The following is a 20,012-nucleotide window of genomic DNA, read 5'->3' as shown; positions in this document are numbered from 1 at the left end:
AATATGTGACTGTTTTGTGGTGTGTTTGATTGTTAATTAAAAAAAAAAGAATAAATATACAACACTGACAATTAAAAACCATACAGAAAGCAAGATGAAAAACAAAATTAATCGGAATTCACTCAAAACATACATTTCTAATTTTTTTTTTTAAATAGCAGGGTTTCAACCTTTTAAATGGTACAATCGCCGTAAAATAGGGCCGACCAGATGGAGACGCGTTTCGCGCAGGAGCACCGGACCCCGGAGTAATCTGGCAGCCTGGACACATTTGGTACCTACACCGGCACCATCATTTTTCACGTCTTCAAAATGTTTATGCGCCACAAGTCAGAGTTGAAGTACTGATGTGCACATTCTCACGCTACGTTTATTTTCATTAATCACAAACTTTGCGTGTTAAGTGTCGTGTACGTCTTTCAGGCCTTGTTTTGTGTGCGCGTAATGTTAATAAATGAGGTCATTTGTTTAGCCTTGTTGTACTATTGTCTAATGTAAATATTATAATTCATTATTATTTATTATAATAGTTTTATTTTTTTCACAATCTCTCGTTTAGACCATGGATAAAGAATTCAAAAAGTGGATGAAATGGTATGGGAAAAAACATGGCGAGTACACAGTGAGTTGATTCTTTTCACTTTACACATCTTTAGTGCATCCCACACACGTTCACAATTTTTCCAACAGTTTTTTTTTTTTTTTTTTTAGCTGGAGAGAGGGGATTTTCTGTCTGAAGAATGGAAAGAAAGGATTGCCACCACAAGGTAGCCTAGCACCCCTGGATGCTGACGTCTATCATTTTTATTGACTCGCTAACATGGTAGAATACGTGTTGAGTCTATTGGAGAGGATGGGAGTCCTTAAAGTAAATCTGACTACGCTTAGGAGAACTGTGGCAACTCCCACATAGAACAGACCAGAAATAGGCTGCATTAAGTGACTGACAGATCTGAATAACATTATCTTTACCTGATCCTGTATTAATTTTATTTACACAGTTTTATGTGGAATGTTTTTGAACTTTTGTTTGTTTCCTGTCATTTATAAGCATTCCCAAATTTCAGAGCAGGCTTTTGGACATTTATTCCTGTTTCTCTGTTTTTCAGTATAATCTTTGTGAATAACTTTGCCTTTGGTCCTGAGGTGGATCACCAGCTGAAGGAGCGCTTTGCTAACATGAAGGAAGGTTAGTGATGGATTGTTTTTATTACTTGCATCATTCATTGTTTTTTTCACCTCACAGTTTCTTTAAAACACTGAACAGGATCAAAGTTTGTCATTGAATCATTATTTTGAACTTCTTGATTTATTATATGTAATAACTTTGCATTTACATTTTTATTCCAGGTGGGAAAATTGTATCCTCCAAACCTTTTGCACCTTTAAATTTTAGAATCAACAGCCGAAACTTGAGTGGTAAGTAGATGAGAGATATGAAAAGCAGAAATACAGGTCTTCCATTGATTTTTTTCTGATGTTTAGCATTTTTGTCCCTGCAGATATTGGCACGATAATGCGAGTGGTGGAGCTCTCTCCACTTAGAGGCTCTGTATCCTGGACTGGAAAGCCGGTCTCTTACTACCTGCATACAATAGACCGCACAATAGTAAGCACTGCAGCTTTTAGTTTTTAATGTGATTGTGGTTTAAAGATGTACCAAGTCCATTACTGAACAGATATTTAGTATTTGGTTAACATGAAATGACTCAGGCCTTTGGCATTTACTGTAATCCTGGAAGGTTGTCGTTACATTTGTATCTGCTGCTTGTTATGGATACGTCAGTTCTAAGACTAGAGACCAGAAAAAATAAACTAATCGTAGTTCATCAGTGCAAATATTGTGGTTTGGCACAAAAAATGCAGTATTTTGTGATGTTGTGTTTTTACTTTTCTTAGTTTTTGAGACTATTGGCTATTATATGTAAAAAGATTTTAAAGCAAGATTTTGGTATTTATTTCCAGCTAGTGACCATTCTGAAACCAAGTTATAAGTTTGAGACATTTCTGTATCTTAACATTCCTGTTTGTCCTATTTTTCAGCTTGAAAACTATTTTAGTGGTCTCAAAAATCCTAAACTCAGGGTAAGTCCTAGTGATTCCCCAAGTTTACAGACCATTGAGATTATTGTTCTTTATTTTTCCTCATTTTTGTTCATTTTGCTTTAGGAGGAACAAGAGGCAGCTAGGCGGCGTCAGCAGAAGGATACAAAGGAAAGTAAAAGCAATAGCACAACACCTACGAAAACTAAAGAACAAACAAAGGTAGGATAAAAAAGTGTTGTACAATAAAGAAGATATTGTTTTTTATTGTATTTCTTTAATTAAATGTATGTCTTAATTTCACCACCATTTGTCACACAGCAGGACTCCTGTGGTGAGGAGGAGGAACCCAGCATAGTGACGGTGGTCAAACCCACTGCAAAGCCCAGAAGAGCCCGACTGTTGTCCAAAGGTCGCAAGCTTAACAATAAGAAACGTGGCCGACCCAAGAAGGCCACTGCAGCTGTGGAAAGGAAAAACAAGAAGAACCAGAGTGCATTGGACCTGCTGCACGCCAAGACTCTTTCTGCAGCACCGCCCCAGGGTCAGAATAACACACACACACACTGGTCTTAATCAATTACAGAGGGTGAGAAAAAGTTTAAAGTTTTTGAATGTTTTTCTCCTATAGATACATACAGGCCTCCTCAGAGTCCCTTCTACCAGCTACCTCCCAAGGTCCAGCACTATTCTCCCAGTCAACTGCTGCTCAGCCCAACTCCTCCTGGGCTGCAACAACTTCTAGGTGAGCTAACGACTTGCGTTAGTGCTCCAACTACTTTATCCCTAAGGGCTATGTCAAAGATCTGAATGTGGTAATAACTGGCATTTAGCTGTTATCCTTATAAACCATCCATTGTGGATCTTGAATCAATTTTCAAAATGGTAATTATAAATAAACTTCACGATTTTTATGCTAAATTGTTGTACAAATGACAGTTTACCTTTAGGCGGGCATACGCTCTGCCATTTTTGTCCTTTTTTTTAAAACATTTTTTTAGTTTTTTATTCAAATTCAACAATTCATACAATAACGTTCACACTTCAATTTTCCTTTTTTGTTAATAGCTGTATCTGTGTGTGTACAAGGATAGGTACAGTAAAACAAAATTAAAAGCAAAACAAGGAAGGTATGACTTAACTCTCATAGGGGGAGAAAAAAAGTGTATGAACATCTGGATAAATAATAACAAGAGGAGGGAAGAATAAGGGAGGGGGTGTGCATGTGAGTGTACGTGCATGTGTATGTAGTAACTTTAGCTTAGAAGCAATGTGGTAATGGCAGGGTTCCATACTCCCCGAATTTTTCTTTCTGTAGTCTCAGGGTGTCTGTTATGCGTTCCATATGGTACATTTACGATACTTTCTCAGTCCATTTACTGTATGGGGGGGGGGGGGTGGGGGGGGTCTTAGCCATTTAGTTGTTATACATTTAAGAACTAAGTATTTGTAAAAGATAAGCTCTGCCATCGATGCCTATTGGTGTTCGGCCCAGTAGTGCCACAGTTGGATCTTTTGTAATCTTGTAATGGAATATCATTTCGAGAGCTTTAAAACACCCTCCCAAAATATTTTTAATTTTGTACATGTCCAAAATATGTGGGTGTGGTTTCCAATTTGTGTACCACAATTTGTCCAGCATGCATTAGATTATACTGATTATACTGGGCCAATTTTTGACACGTCCGGAAGAATCTCATTATCACCTTCCACTTGAATTCCCTCCATGAATTGGAATTGTTACAAAATGGGCTTCAGTACATACTGTATTTCTTCCCATGTGTCTTCCAGTATAGCTACATTCATTTCGGTTTCCCATCTTCTTTTTATCTGCAATATATTATTCAAGATCATACCTGAAAATATATGGTAAAAACAACCTATAATCTTCTTCCAGTTTTTAGTTTTAGTTTTCAAAACTTTATTTCATTCTTTATGTTTAGTTAGGAATGTCCTTAATTGTAAATATCTAAAGAAATCAGTGTTAAGGAGTATGAATTCCTCTTTCAATTGTTCAAATGATTTTACACTCCTACCCCCGTGACGTTGGTGTAACTTATTGAGTCCGTCTTCTGACCACTTCCTAAACACTGCATCCATATGGAAGGGAGCAAAATCCTTAATAAATCCAATATTAGTTAGTGGTGAGATTGTTTTAGGTAATCCAAATGATACTTTCATTTCCATCACATTGCCGCCTTTTCCTTTTTTAAAGCTCTTTTTGCTGAGATATGTGAGTGTCTATCCACTTCCGGGTTCTTCTTTTTCTTCTATTTTAATGCGGCGCTTCAGAGTTCTTCATCTAATCTTTATGTTGCATTTCCCTAAACAAGACCCTATGGACGGGCTGCGCACATTCACTCTGCAACTGAGTCGCACAGTTTGAGCTGGAGCGGAGTACAACGGTTGAAATGATCGCACAGTGTCGGCCTGCCTTTACAATTCTTTTATAAGGCAGTTTCTCTTTTTAAACACCCTGACTTGATAGAAAATATTTTTCTGACGATTGCTGTGTCCCACTGATGAAATGGCAAAACAGCTTTTTTTCCTGCTTTTTTTATTTTAAAGAAGCATTTACATCTGAAAACACAGATTCACCCCCTCTGAGTAGTCAGCCCTAATGACACTGCAAACTAGCACCAATGGACATGTTCTCTGCTATGTATTATCAGATACAACTAATGATTATCCTGCCTTGTAAAACAGCTGTAAAGTCATGTTTTGACCTCTCTGTTTGGATGCCATTGCTTTTGCCAACAATGGCATATATACAAAACTTTTTAGGAACAATGGTGTTGCTAAGAATGTTTCTTTGTGTGTTCTTTGTTTCTTCATTAACACCCTTAAATCTATTCCAGACAACATCAAAGTTCAGTACCTCCAGTTCATGGCGTACATGAAAACTCCTCAGTACCACTCCAACCTGCAGCAGCTTCTCGAGCAGGAGAAGGTATATATAGATGAGTGTAGAAACCTTAGCAAGAGTTATATATAAATTTTTTCATTCTTGATTGAAAAAATTGGTTCCACTCCACCATGACTCAGTTTGTGATGTTGCTCTCTCCTTTTTTCCCAGCAAAAACACCGTGACTTGTCAGGACAGGCAGAGCAGCTACATTCAGTCTGTCAGTCACACAAGGAAAAGATTAAAGGGCTCTTTCAGGCCAAACTGGATGAGGTGAGACATGTTCTTTAAAATATGGTTCACTTGATCACTGTGACACTGTAAAGCAGTGCCCTCTTTGTCCGTCTACAACATTTTGCTTAGAAAACTATTTAGAAATAAATATAAAGCATAGTTATGGAATGAACGAATGATAATACACATTTAAAGAGTATCATTTTGTAAATAAGTGGAAAAAAACACTATTTAGTGCAGTGGTTTGCAACCTTTTCTGGATCGTGTGCGTGCGTGTGTGTGTGTTGTTTTTTTACTGCATTTTAGTTGAACTAGATTCACAAAGTGAAAGTATAGAAATACAGTTTTATAATAAAGAATTAAAACATTTCAAATATCCATTTTAATTTTTCTGAAATTTCAGGCGACCCAATTTAAACTCCAGATGACCCCACATGGGGTCCTGACCCCAAAGTTAAAAAACACCGATTTAGTGTTTCCTGAATAGATTTATTTCGATAGTTTTTATCAAGAAAATAGAAGACTGACACTTTAATATTGACTACTCCCATTTGAGAAACACTACTGTAAAGGATATTGAGTGAGGAGGTCAATATCCTTTTCTTACGTGTGGTTGTTTACCAGACAGGCCAATTGGTTTAAAGGTTGTAATATATTTCACTAGTAATCAGTCAGGCTTCAAAACACTACCAAAAGTATTGTCTTTTCAACTTATCCATACTTTGCATTAGGGCTGAACGATTAATTGCATTTTCGATATTATCACAATATCATGAAACGTGATTTTCTAATCGCAAAGGCTGCAATTTTTAATTTTTTTTGTCTTGTATTGTCCTGTTAAGCTCAGAGTGTTTAAGAAGTGCAGTCCACATGTTTCATGAAATGTAAAGTTGGTTAGATATGTTGAAGCCACAGATTTGTTTGCTTTATTGTTGTAATCTGTGCTTTCAAATTCATATTTTACATTTATTTAAAGTTTAAATGAATCTGAAAATGTTTATTATGACACTGATTGATTTCTTGCTTGTTTATTTAAAAATAAATGACAAGAGGCCCTTGAAAAAATAATCGCACATTAAATTGCGATCACAATATTGAGAAATAAATTGCAATTAGATTATTTTCCAAAATCTTTCAGCCCTACTTTGCACCACATAGGAAGATCAAAACATGAACCAGTAGAGGTCAGCAAAGATATTTTGAATTGTTGTCCATCATGTTCCACGAGCTGATGTGTATCTATGTTTCTGTGTGACGAGCAGCTAGGAGTAAAAGCCCTGACCGTAGAGGATCTACTTCAAGCACAGAAAGAGATATCAGCCCACAACCGTCAGCTGAAAGAACAGACAAAGCAGCTTGAAAGAGAGATGGCCCTGCTGAGAGATCACAGTTTGCTCCTGGTGAGTGCAATACGTCTGTCATCTCCCATTAGCTCGCTCCTTTGTCAGGGCTGTCAGTGTCACTGGATGGAGGTGATTAAGTACTAATGAATAGCTACCTGTGTTTGCTGTCTCATAGCTGAAGTCTCGATGTGAGGAGCTAAAGCTCGACTGGGGCTCTTTGTGTTTGGAGAGTTTGCTGAAGGAGAAGCAGGCCCTACGGAGGCAGATCTCAGAGAAACAAAGACACTGCTTGGAGTTACAGGTACACAGTTATCTTACAATGCACAAATACATTTGTCTGTTTCTATGTGCTGCTGGCAGTTCTTCTTAGTATGACCCCTTTGGACTTCTTAGAAAGAATATACTGTCATTTGACCTCATAGTAAAAAGCATGACTTGATTACGTGAAGCGTAGAGGTGGGACGATACACTGAGTTCACGATACGATACACAATCTTGGTTTCACAGGATTGATTTAATAAAGGAAAGGAAAAAAAGACAAGTTATTTATTTATTTCTGAAATTAAACTTTGAAATGCTCATACAGAGTTCTAAGACAATTTTAGCTGACAATAAAAATAAAACAAAAACCTCAAGTCCCAGTGCGAGACTAATAACTCAATATTGTTTCTCAAAATGGCGATATACGATCTAAATCTCAATAATTTTAATTCAAATAAAATCAGACCAGAAAGCAAATTCTGAGTTAAAGTTCCTGATGCAGCTACATTTACTGACAAACAGCTGCATGATTGAGCCACTTTTGGCTTTTTTTTTTGCCATAAGGGGCAGCAAGTGGGAGTGAGTTCTTCAGTGTGACTTGTTTTGGGGAAGGTCTGGGTTAGGACACACTCAGCAATCCATCTAACGATGCTTTTCATGCTGTTCTGAAAATTAGAGAAAGCATTGACTCCTAAAACAAGTATTTTAATTCAAAATCAGCTATAAAATAATAATATATTGATAAAGGCGTTTCTGTATTGCCAAAACACGATTTATCTTGAATGACAAAATATTACCCAGCCCGGAACTAGAACCACAAAGCTAATATACGGTCGTTATCATTGACACAGCCGCTTAAAATCATCAACACAGACTTCACCATAAACAGTTTATGATCCCGACTTCACACACACTTCCTTTGCTGACCTATGGGGGCAGCAACATGCCTCTGCTGCATCTAGTTTAGTAGAAAAACAACAACAACAATAACAAAAATGATGGAGGGTAGAGAGAGTCAGCATGTCAAATCTAAAGAGAAAAAGAACATGCCCCCTGTGAGATATGACACAACTGGGACCTCTTGAGACATCTTGCCATGGTTTGATATCACAAACCATGGCAAGATGTTTCCCCCACCAATTGAAGAGTAATCTTAGGTTTCACGGCTACCAAGGGCTATGGGACATGTTTTCCTATAATTCTCCCTATCATGGTGTCATGTTTGTGCGTGTAGATCAGCATAGTGGAGCTGGAGAAGAGTCAAAGACAGCAGGAGCTGCTTCAGCTTAAATCCTACAGCCCCTGTGGAGACTCCCCATACCGAAAGTGTCTGGAGTCCCGATCCTCTGGTGACATCGATTCATCCAAACTTGGCCTGTCTTCAACACCAGTCCTCAATGGAGTTGGCTCTGAGGCTTCTATGAATGGCATCGGCTCACCTGGGTTCGAGCACACTACCTTAAAGGGTGAGCTTCTGTCTCGATACTTGCCCATCTCTCCGGACCACGAGATTGCATCGTCCACCTCTGATGCACGTCAGAGGCAGCAATGCTCCTCTCATGCTCTCCCGGACTACACACGCTTCTCTCCTGCCAAAATTGCCTTGAGGAGACACCTTAACCAAGATTCTACAACCTCTGCTCACCTTCGAGGACCATCAATAGCCACATACAGGTTAGACAATGGCCAATACACTCTACTGTCTCCATTTAGAGTTTGAAATCTTGCACTATTGCCTAAGACATTACCAAATTGTATTAATTTGTCCTAACTTTTACAGGGAGTCCGGTGTTAGTAACTTACCTCCTGGGGTCAAACAGAACTGCCCCTCTCCCAACACTTCTGATGCTCCGAAAACCTCTGAGAGGGTGAATAAAATACACACAGAAATACTTTGAGCCTTTGTCCCAGTCCTGTCATTGACCACAGTTACATGATGTTTTTTAGATTCTGATTTAATTAATCTGAATTAAACTATTCGTAATTAAAGTGTTCTTCTTCGTGTTTACATGGAAATAATAAGTCCAAATGGAGGTTTACATGAAAAACAGGTTCATTTGGCTTTATTCAATTCTGCTTTATGTCTGGGACGGTTCTGATTGGACAGGGGGTGAACGTGACATTCTCACATCAATCGGGAAAAACACAACAAACCTTTTCTTTTCGACTACACCATAGAAGACCACATAATAACAACTGTCTTCACTTTTTTATTGTAGTTTTGAAGCAGCAGCTCCACAATAACATGCTGTTTCAGTTTGGTCCTCTGAGAAGGAGATGAAGTACCATAGAATGGAGGCAGACCACCGTACTTTGGCCAATCAAAGCCAGCAGTTAATGCAATGGCTGCTGTATCTCCACTATACTTGACCTTGAGTGGAAGGAGAATTTTATGACCCGCACGGCATTAGTGAAGCTCTGTGTCCTGGTGCAAGGCTTCATGTCCCTGATGAAGTGTGTTCCATTGGCCTATGTCCATGTGTGTAATAAGCTTGTGTGAATGTCCGCATGTTTATTCTTTCGTCCATCCACTCTTTTCAATATATCCATGTCTTGTTAGGCTCTTATTAAATAATCGTCTCGGCTCGAGTACGAGAGGCCATCTTGGATTATGTCGTCACCAGCAGGTCATCGTGACAGGAAGAGCATGCGCAGAATGACCGGAAGGAATTTAAAGCAGAATTAAATGTTTCCATGAACAAGGAATTATTTATTTCAGAATTGAAATCAGAATAAACCAGCCACCGAATTTGGATTCAGATTTTATTTGGAATTACATTTTCTTTCAGAATTAAGTGTTTACAAGGTCAGTTTAAAATTGATTTAACTTTTCTTTTTAATTAAAGGGGAATTAAAGTTCTCATGTAAATGTGCCATTATGTTTTTACACTCTATGCTGCAGGGTGGTAAGGAGAGGAGTCCTTCTGTTCAGGGTGACAACAGTATCACCAGCCTTCCCATTAGTATCCCTCTGAGCACTGTTCACCCCAGTAAACTACCAGTCAGCATTCCACTGGCCAGTGTGGTGTTGCCCAGCCGTGCTGAGAGACTGGCAAGTATTATCATTTAACTTCCAACACAATAGCATCAGGATGTTTTTAATATGAGAAAAAGTCAGAAATAAAGTAACTTTTTTGATAACATAAGTTTTTAGATATATTTTGAGGTATAACTTATTCAGTTGTCAATTCTCCACTTATAATTTCAGAGAAGTACACCAAGTCCTGTTTCTCAAGCAGGTCAAATAAATGGTAAGGACCATCCTTTATTAATCCTATATAAGACATTACAGTCACTGTTATTACTGTTTACCCACGTCTTCACTCACCCATTGTTGTTGTTATTAACTGAAAGTTGACAGTGAGAGATTTTGGGAAATTTGCCTTATTTTGCCATTCAGGTGTTTTAAGATGCAGTTTGCTCTGTTTTTACATGAACTAACATTGTTTAAGAGGCCTGAAGTATAGTCCACAGTCTTTTAATGTCTGCCTATGTTGTGTTTCAAAAGTGTTACATTTTCCACATTCTCAATTTGTCCAGCACGTAGCAATTTGTTGACATTTTAAATGTAACGTTTTGGAGCCATGTATCTATTTATTGGCAATATGTAATAGAGCATAATATATGGTTGTGATGTATTTTTTTCCCTAACATATTTTTCTTGTGTTTGACTCTTACGACCAGCTACTAAAATAGTTGTTTTTTGATTAGGCTTTTGCTAAATATAATATAAAAGCTTTACATCAACCTAGTCACACCTTCACTGACACTGCATGAAACAGAAGATCCAGGCCTGAAAGTGAAATCTTGTCATGTTCTGTAATAATGACATGGGGCTATAATTATAAATAGATTCGCTGTATCCAAAAATCCATTCATTCTACATTTTAGAAAACAGAATATTAAAGCCTTATTCTATACTGATTGTGAATTCAATCGAGGCCTGAGCCTAAACTGAATCATGGCTGCTTTCTCTTTTTACTGCACTTTCTGACTATTTTGACATCCTAAACTGTTTAAATCTATGTTAGGGTATTCATCCAGCTCAGGGCTGATGAATGGGGGCCCCCACTTTGAAGGCCACAATGGTGCTTCATCATCACCGCCTCCACACTGCAACACGTCTCTGATGGGAACACTGAGTCGAGGAAGCACCATCCAGAGCCCCCCACGAAGCACAGGAGGGGTACTTCACTATGCTGACAGACCCCCCAGGATCCTTCCAGAAGATGGACCAGATCGACACGGAGGAGATTCTGAAGCCGAGATGCAGGACAGTGAACCCAAGAGGAGGATCTTCTTTTCTTCCTCCTCTTCCTTGCCTTCGTCTTTATCAGGGGGCGGAGGCTGCGTGGCTGTAGGGCCACGCCTCCACCATCACAGCAGCAGCTCAGCCAAGCAGGGATACCACAGTAACCACCATGGAAACCACAACCACCACCATTCGCCAAACACACAGCACGGCCACACTCCCACCCACACGTCCTCGTTACACTCCTCCCACAGCCTCGGCCCGCAGGAGGGACGCAAGAGAGGGAGACGCAAGCGCAGCTCTGTGGGGCCCGTCGTAGCCACAGGCTCCCCAAAAAGGAGGTCATTTCCTGGAGTGGGCTCCAACTGTCACTCCTCAGGATCCCCCCTTAACATTAATTCCATGGTGAGTCATCATATGTGATGTGAGCAGACCGTTGTGTGCAAACTCTGAAAATAGTTCCATAAGAATATCATTTAATCATCATTTAAGCTTGATTTGCGTTGATGACTTTTCTCCTCAACCCAACAGGTGAATAACATCAACCAGCCCCTGGAGATCTCTGCTATCTCCTCCCCAGAACAATCAAGTCGCAGTCCTACTGGGCTTGACCTTGACCAGCCCCCCATATTAAAGCGAGAGCGCCCCCTGGAGCTTAACGGCACAGGTCGTTTCTCAACAACACCCAGTTCTGATGATGAAGACTCAGGATATCCTGTGGATAGCTCCAGTTCGCGGTAATTCCTACCACTGTTAATTAAACATGTTTATGTTAATGAACTTTATTATATACGTGTTATAATTAAATATTTCACAGAGCAACATAAACACTCTGCTCTGCTCTTCTATGCAATGGATGTGGCTTTCAACAAATGTGGCTTCATTGAAAAGGGAAGAAATCAGTCATTCCAATGTTAAGATTTATTGCCAATTTAAGTGGTTCAGCAGGTAAATACCAGGTGCTAATTTGCTTGATTGTTTTGCTTGATAATTTGTCATATTTCAATATAGTTTCTCAAAATATTAGTGGATTTAATTTAGTATACACTTTAACAAATATTTGAGACAAGTGGAAAACCGAAAAGCTTCTTAAAGCGATCATGAATGCACTTTAGATCATAAGTCTAAAGCTAAATAATGATAAAACTTTGTTAGTAATTAGTGAAAAAATTTCTTTAGTCATTTTAATCTGCTCTTAGCTTTTAAACACATGCAATATCTTTTTTATATGTTGGCATAGACATTTTGGAGATTTCAGTCTGCATTGGTGGTGTACATCTGTCAGTTTTTCAAACATGATGACATCCACAAACATGTGTTTAAGGTGCTTCTTATTGCAGAAGCAGCTTCTAAATCACCTCCCATTCTTTAAGGTCAAACATATTCTGTCATGCACCATTGGAGCGGAGTTACTGCCACCCGGAAGTTGTCTGTGTACCTGGTGTCACACAAAACACTGCTAGGCATGTATCGACCTGAATGTAACATTAGCCTGTATTTAACCTGCGTGGAGAAACGGAACAGGAGAGATGGAGATGAGCTTCAATGAGTAGAATTAGTAAGAATTTGTCTCTTTTGTAAAGCAAGCAACAAGACCAGCTCTGCTTCCTCCTCGTCAGTGTAGGGCGCCATCCCTGAAAAAGTAAACAGCACACAAAGGATTGTGGGAACTGTAGGATTGTACATAAGGAATTCTGGGAAATGTATGTGACGTTCCGCTCCAAGTCCGCTCGAATATATGAGGTCCGCGCAGAGTCTGTTGTGGGCGGAGTCCGCTCGAGTATGTTTGAGCTTTTACTATTGAAGGTTACATGTAATATTCTCTCAGTTGAGCCGTCTAATTTTCTGTTGTAAAGGGTTGTAAGTAGGACTTTGAAATATTAAAAAAAAGAAATAGGAGTAAGAGAACAAACTGTGTTAAACACCTCTGTATCTTCTTTGTTTGTTCTTTGTGTCGATCCCTGTCAAGGTTGGGATCAATTACATTATTTTTATCCTCAAAGTCAATTGCAATTACATTCTCAATTACTAAAATTCAATTACAATAAATTACAATTACTCAGCCTTTAATAAATAACCTAATAAAATACTTTGTGTTAGCTTTCTGTTAACACCTCTCATGATGACGGGTCCTAAATCAGTTGTAAAATACACAAAAAAAATCTAATTTCTTTCCTATCTATTGGTTACCTTGATAGGCTTCCTAATCAATGAAAATATAGCTTTTAATATTTTTGGTGTGGGCGTCTGAGCCTTTTTTGTCAGTATATGCCGAGATTTAAATGGTAAAATGTCGGACACCTTGATATAAAACATATTTTATTGGAATAATTTTTAACTTCACATGTGTAGAACTGTACATAGAACTGCATCATGGTTCCCCAGTTTTGCGTTAAATTGACAATTTTTGTAGAATTTTAATGGCAATTACAATTACAAAGTGAATTATCTAAACTCAATTACAATTTAATTACGATTACGACAGCAACAGATTTTTAAAATTATAATTACAATTATTACACAATTACTCCATAATTGTTATTAATTATCAATTAGGCAATTACAATTTTAATTGACCCCAACCCTGTCTTGACCTTGAAAGAAAAAAACCTTCAAACTGGGATTTAAAGCATCACTATGTGCGAGGAGGTATTATTGTCTATTAGTTTAGTCAAATAGCTTAAGTGATAATGTATTGTACATGTGTAATTTCAGCCATCAAAGCATCCAGTCCACCCCATAGTATGTTTTTGGTTTTGCTGTAAATATTATTGCAAAATAATTGCTCATCAAGTAAAATATCTTTACTTCACTGCTGCCACACATTTATTACCCTTCTGTTTTGCAGACTCTGTATTTTATATTATAATTGTATTTTTAATAGATTTTACTTGATTTCAATCATTTGATATTAGTAGTTAATGCTGTTTTCAGTAAATGTAATTGTTTGCCTTTTTTGTTTCTTTTTAGAATTGAGAGAAAAATAGCCACTATATCATTGGAGAGCAGAGATGGATCAGGGAGGCTCTGTGATGGTGAGCTAGGTACAAAGGTTTAGATGATGATAGATGATAAATGCATTCACAAGTTTTTTCTTCACCTTTTCTAATGTTTCTTTTCCTTCACCAGGTAGAAAATGTGGGAGCAGCAGTGGAAACAGCACTGGCAGTGAGGCCTCCTCCTCTTCGTCCCTGTCTTCTACCAGCAAGTGGAAGTCCACCTTTTCACCCATTTCTGACCCCAAACAGCCCAACTCTGACCACCGGCAGGGGGGCTCTCCATTTGGAATGGGGGGGTCAGGTCGTAGCACAGACTCAGATTCTGACCACAAACCACAAGGAAGGAAAGGGAGTGACGGGGACTCGACCAGCTACGTGACCCCCAACCCTTTCCTTAGTCAGGAGGTGGTGCCACGTGGGGGGGGCGGCAGTGCCAGTAGTGTGCAGGGGGGCAGCACGTCAGACCAGCGCCCGTCGCTCCAAAAACAGAAGGTGCCCCGCGACTGGGAGCTGAAGACCAGTAGCAGCCTGGCCAGTCAGAATCTCTTCATCTCTGCTGCTGCCAGCAGTGGGGGGGGCATCCTGAGTGGAAAGGTGGGGGGCAGTCCTGCTCCAGCTTCCTCTGCCACGGGCCCAGCTGTGGGCCAGTACATGGGCTCTCAGTTCCCACTGGGAGGGGCTTCAGTTCTTCAGTCATTATTCGGGGCACAGACTGGTGGGTCCACGGTGAGTGGGACGTCTCGACTCGTCAACGGACACTCGGCACTGGGAAGCTTCTCCAGTGCCGGGCTGGCAGGGGGAGCAACTGGAGGTGAGCATCACTGGGGTCACGGTGTTAAAACTAAGGTTGGTGTTCAGATCAGTGAGCAGTCAGTGAGGCGTAGCTTGATGCTGGGGTCAGGATTAACAGGTGGATGAGTGGTAAGTGCTGCTGCCTTTTGTCTGCCAGGCTGACTCTGTGCTGCCTTGCTTTTCCATGCACTGGTTGCTTGAGCGATGCTGTTAGAAACACCCCCGGAAAATAGAAATCTACAGCATTTTTTAAGTTATACAACTGAATCAGAAAATAGGTTCCAGACTGCAGGGTTCTCGCCAGCGCTGTTGGGCCCCCGATGTTGTAATTTTGATCCCTCCGGAGTAATGTCATCCCCGGCGGTGTGTTTTCAGCAGCGCAGGCGTAGTTTTCTATTGTTTTTTCCTTTTTTAATTGGTACCATCGTAATAATTGTTGCACACTTGGACACAAAAGTGACTTCCAGGCGTGCACAGGTTTTTTTAAACTCTCTTTAATCTGCATAACCGAGAAACACATCAGCCGCACTGTCTATTTAATACAGGGAATTTTTCTCAGATGCTCCAGTCTTCACCTCCTGGATCCTCAGCTTGGTAACCATAATTACCATGTCCATAACATAGTGTAAAAAGACTGGATGGGACAAGCTCCCCGGTGAAGTGAAGCTTTTATTGTTAGAGCTCCCCCTGCTGACTGGCTGCAGTATAGGGCATAAACCCCGCCTCCTCAATGATAACAGATGGGATGGAGGTCAAACTATAAAGTTAAAATACTCGTCTCATAATTTTTTCCAAACCTAAACTCTGCTGTGATCATTAGTTATTATCACTCTACATTTTGTTCAAGTGCTCATTTTTCTGTGAAGTTTAAATAAGTTATTTGAGGTTTAAATATGGGATTTTATGTCATATATGACAATGATTGACAGCCACGAATCTTGCGTAGCACTCTTTGTAAATAGCAGTTACGTTGTGAAGGAAAGCCGAGACGCCATTTAACTAGACATTTGAGTTGAAATATATCGTGGTTTTGTACTAACCTTTATGATCTGAACAAGACGTTGGTAGAATTTCCAGATGGGAAAGATACTTAAGTTCTTGGTGTAGCTGGGCTACCCACGTAAGTCATCAGGGCAGTACTCTAAATGGGCGGGGCGTGTTACCAGGTCTCATCCTGCCGGACCTTACTGCGCAGACTCTGGCTCCTAATGACGTAAAATTTGCTAGATGGAAGTGCCCCTATGCGCCATATTTTGGCTTCAAGAACGTTGAGTGGGAACAGCTACGGTACACGCCCACTGGTCCACAACAGTCCCAATATTACTGCGTGTCCCACATAATACCTTGTTTAAATTTGAAAAGGGCATCTTGGAATCAGTCTTTTGAATCAAATGTTATTTCTTGTCTATATAGTGTCTGAGTATTTATGAGAAGAGGACATATACCAAGCATGAGTAACTCTCTAACCTTTGGCTTTAAAGTAATGTGGTAACAAAAAAAACTAAAAACTTTAGCTTTACTTTACTAATTTTGGACCCCCCCCCCATCACTTGTGTGCCACGCGATCCCCCTATGCTGTGATAAATTCCTGGTGAGAACCCAGCACTGAGTGATTGGACTAGAGTGATGTCATACTGTGCACTGAATATGAATACAAGTATTAAATGTAGCTCATGCTGTTTTGTGTCATTTTCCCAGGGTGTTTGATTCAGAGTTGATTCACGTGGATGTTTTAACTTTTAATGTTAACATTTGAATTGGCCTCGTCTCATTGGTTGAGAGACACGTGCACCGACTCTGTTTGCTTTGTGTGTGCTACTGGCTAGTCTCAGATATGCTTTGCTCAGTCCCTGCTTCTCTCTCTGTCCCCGACCTCCTCGCTCTCTGTGCCTCTTTCTCCCTCTCCCCTCCCCCCGTCTCTGCCCCCCCACCCATCTCTGCTGTATGATTCGCAGGTATATTTCACCACGTGGTCCCCTCAGCCTCCTCCCATCAGTTTGGGGCGTTGCTCCCCTCATCTGGAGGCCTCGGCTGTCTGCTCAGTCTCTCCTCCTCTTCCTCCACCACCTCCCAAACCCAGCAGAACACCCCCCCCCAAACAGCCCCCACACGCCTGGCCTCTGTCTCCTCTCCCCTCCCCGTCCCCTTGTCTCAGGCCCAGTACAGCCGCACACAGTCGGTGCTGCACAGCCCGTCTCCTCCCACTCTCTCCCTGCCTCCTCCACCTCCACTGCACAGTGTTGCCTGCTCCTCCTCCACATCCACTCACTCTGACGTCACACCGTCCTCTCGCTCAGACTCCCTCCCATCATCACGCCTCTCCCACTCCTCTGCTCTTTACAACCAGAGAGCTCCATCATCCCTCTGCATCTCCTCCACTGCTGTTGCTTATATTTCAACTGCTGCAGCTGCTGCTTCCGCCCCTTTCTCCTCCTCCTCTTCCTCAACCACCTCCTCCTCTCGTCCATTTGCAGTGCACTACTCCCCTCGGTTGCCCCCTCCACCACCAGCTAGCAGTTCAGGTGGTGTCGGGAGCATGTGGAGGACTCAGGGCCTGCATGGCAGCCACACCGCACCGCCGCTTCCCAGCTCCCGACCTAGATAGGGGTTGGGGTATTAGGGGGAAGGGGGGTTGGGGGGATGTAATCAAAGGGCGGATAGAAAGGGAGAGACACAGGATTCCTGTTTATGCTGTGCTTCTTCCAGCTGTTGTTCAGTTTGAACAAGGTAAGTAATGGCTTTGAGACACAAGTTGTACAACAGCTTTAAAACTCCAACACTCACAATTAGGGCTGGGCGATATGGGCCAAACTCATATCTCAATATTTTTTCTGAAAATGGTGATATACAATAAATTGGCAGCCCACCGCTACCCCTCAGGGAAAATGTGTAAAATGCAGAGAAGAATTTCACTGCGGTGATGAATAAATGTTACGTGACAAAGTAGTGAAAACACAGACTCCAAAAACAAGTGTTTTAAAACACAATAAGCTATAAAAATATGTGTACCGATATAGGCGATATTGATATGTCTTTAATCTCGATATATTGCCCAGCCCTACTCACAATCAGACGTTGACCTGCCATCACATTAGGTGGTTTGTTTCAGTGCGTGTTCTAAACGCATCGTTTGTTCTGTTTTTCAACGTTTTAGGTAATTGATGAAATCTACCTCAACTTTGAATAAACTATGCAATCATCCACATGTGGACCAAGGCACGCTCCACAGTTACTGGTGCTTCAAACAGTCTGCACTACCCAACCTGCCTCCAAGAGCAGCGGCTTTTCTACTGGGAAGTCTCCAACACCACACACAAGCCACCACAAATGGTCCCATTAAGCAAAATTACTGGGTATCGCTCATGTCTGCGTGTGTGCGTGTGTTTAAAGAGTGGATGTTTTCCAACTCTTCATGAACTAAATTATAATTTGTTAACCTAATGGTGCTCTTTCACATTATAACGTGTCACTTTTTTCATTGGCCAGAGTTTTAGCCGCTTTCTGCGTATATTTGTTAATCCTGTTACTGCAGAGTGCTAACTCCTCCCTCAACGTTAGTGTGCGTACACTAAAATGGCACACACACATGCAGCTTTTCCTCTGCGTGGATACTTCCTTATACAACATGCTCCTCACGGATGTTTGAATACGGATAAGCTTCCCAACGTAGTGAGGAACTGTTGTTCTAATGTCACACTGGATTGTGTAATACAGGTACTTGTGTAGCTAATGGACCTGCCACAACGCTTTATTGACATCCCAGTTAAATTGATCACATAAAACAATTGTTTTTTGTTCTAATCTTACAGAATAAAACAGACTTCATGTCCTCTGATCAACATTATCCCTTTGTTTACAGAATTATTGGAAATAGCAGAAAATAATAATGATACAGATCCAGTTTGGATGTTATGTTTTGTTTAAATGTTGAGGGGGTGGCAGTGAAGCAGTGCAGAGTTCATGTTAAGCTGTGTGTGCTGACATCTGTCACTCTATGGCCACACTGTTGAAGCTGAAATCTGACGTAAACGTGTCCCACTGAGACGCTCCCGTCTGTATTTATTAACTCCTCCCCTCGTTAGACAGATTCATTAATCACACTACTAATCAGAAGCCCGTTCTTAACCCTTTAAAGTGAAACGTGTCCATATTACTTTGCGCTGTGTGCAGCTTTAAGGCAGGTGAGCCTCACACACTGACGGGGAAAAAAAAAAAACAACATTCACGACAAACTACTGGACTGGTTTCACACCTGTTTGTTTTCTGTGATTATATTTTTGTTTTGTTTGTACTGTGAAATTGACTCATTCTGTATAATGTGTGGATACTTTTTAGATGATTATATTTATGATGTCAGTCTCCCAGTTTGCCTCCGTGTTTGTTTTTCTTTAAAAGCGTGTGGAAATTGTAAATGCTAAAGTGTGTACTTGATTTACAGTCTGAGAAAAACGGTGCTACGTTCAGACTGTGCCTGATCTTATTTATTCTACGGTGAAAACATGGAAAAAAAACAACCCGACACTTGGTGCTGTACATGGGGTGTGTGTTTGTGCACGCGCACTGAGCATCTTCCCGGCTCGTTGTTCATATTTAGTGTGACGTCCCGTTCAGAGTGTAAACAAAACACTCAATCTGAGGCTTAGCTCACGTTTGTCATTAACACAGATCTGCTGACTTGAGCAAATCACACTTATTTTTGTACATATGTTGTTTTCTTCATCTTTGTCCCACACAAAGGTAAATAAGATGTTTATCTATATACAGTTGATATATAATAAATATATAGGAGTATTTCTAGTTTTAAGTGGGGGGGGGGGGGGGGGGTGCAGTTATTGTGAACCTGTCAAACAGGAAAAGTTGGCCAACACCAGACCTTAACACACACACTTAGAAGCTGTGTGTGTGTGTGTTGAACACACACAGAGGTGCTGTTATCACTTCAGTCTGTTGAAGCTAACACAGACTGTGCAGGAAACAAAAGGTGCTTCTCCTTTCAATCAGCTGATCAGGTGTTATGTTGTGCTAAGCCTGTCGTGTTGTAAACGTGTCTGCGTCTTCACACACACACACACACACACGAGTCTGTGAGCTGACTGTAACATGTTGGTGTGAGTCTCTCTTTGCTTCCTTTTTCTGACCACAGGAGTGCACTTAGTGTCAGTTTGTGTGCGTGCTGTCTGCTT

The 20,012-nt window shown here is 40.6% G+C and overlaps 1 protein-coding gene across 6 annotated transcripts in view; it reads left to right on the top strand.

The window, feature by feature from the left end:
- The window catches only part of dot1l (DOT1-like histone H3K79 methyltransferase), a 34,790-nt gene extending 15,133 nt beyond the window's left edge, over window positions 1-19,657 (top strand). The window contains exons 7-29 of one of the 6 annotated variants that reach the window (XR_003673836.1): window positions 560-622; window positions 712-767; window positions 1,110-1,189; window positions 1,351-1,419; window positions 1,503-1,609; window positions 2,044-2,085; window positions 2,170-2,265; window positions 2,365-2,587; window positions 2,675-2,788; window positions 4,902-4,993; window positions 5,120-5,221; window positions 6,445-6,582; window positions 6,701-6,826; window positions 8,021-8,460; window positions 8,567-8,654; window positions 9,689-9,838; window positions 9,995-10,037; window positions 10,818-11,443; window positions 11,570-11,775; window positions 14,009-14,082; window positions 14,168-14,848; window positions 16,785-17,556; window positions 17,984-19,657. Coding sequence is in view for 5 of the 6 variants with exons in the window: in XM_028443468.1 (XP_028299269.1) it covers window positions 560-622; window positions 712-767; window positions 1,110-1,189; window positions 1,351-1,419; window positions 1,503-1,609; window positions 2,044-2,085; window positions 2,170-2,265; window positions 2,368-2,587; window positions 2,675-2,788; window positions 4,902-4,993; window positions 5,120-5,221; window positions 6,445-6,582; window positions 6,701-6,826; window positions 8,021-8,460; window positions 8,567-8,654; window positions 9,689-9,838; window positions 9,995-10,037; window positions 10,818-11,443; window positions 11,570-11,775; window positions 14,009-14,082; window positions 14,168-14,848; window positions 16,785-17,434 (4,263 nt within the window). In the remaining variant the exon portion in view is untranslated. Of the gene's footprint in view, window positions 1-559; window positions 623-711; window positions 768-1,109; window positions 1,190-1,350; window positions 1,420-1,502; window positions 1,610-2,043; window positions 2,086-2,169; window positions 2,266-2,364; window positions 2,588-2,674; window positions 2,789-4,901; window positions 4,994-5,119; window positions 5,222-6,444; window positions 6,583-6,700; window positions 6,827-8,020; window positions 8,461-8,566; window positions 8,655-9,688; window positions 9,839-9,994; window positions 10,038-10,817; window positions 11,444-11,569; window positions 11,776-14,008; window positions 14,083-14,167; window positions 15,603-16,784; window positions 17,557-17,983 lie in introns of those variants that run through there. The other 5 variants (XM_028443472.1, XM_028443468.1, XM_028443469.1 and 2 more) reach the window with 5 other exon arrangements.
- Window positions 19,658-20,012: the final 355 nt, after the last annotated feature.

Source organism: Gouania willdenowi, chromosome 4 (genome assembly GCF_900634775.1).
Source record: "Gouania willdenowi chromosome 4, fGouWil2.1, whole genome shotgun sequence".
Classification (NCBI taxonomy): domain Eukaryota; kingdom Metazoa; phylum Chordata; class Actinopteri; order Blenniiformes; family Gobiesocidae; genus Gouania; species Gouania willdenowi.
This window is presented reverse-complemented; position numbering and strand designations above follow the sequence as displayed.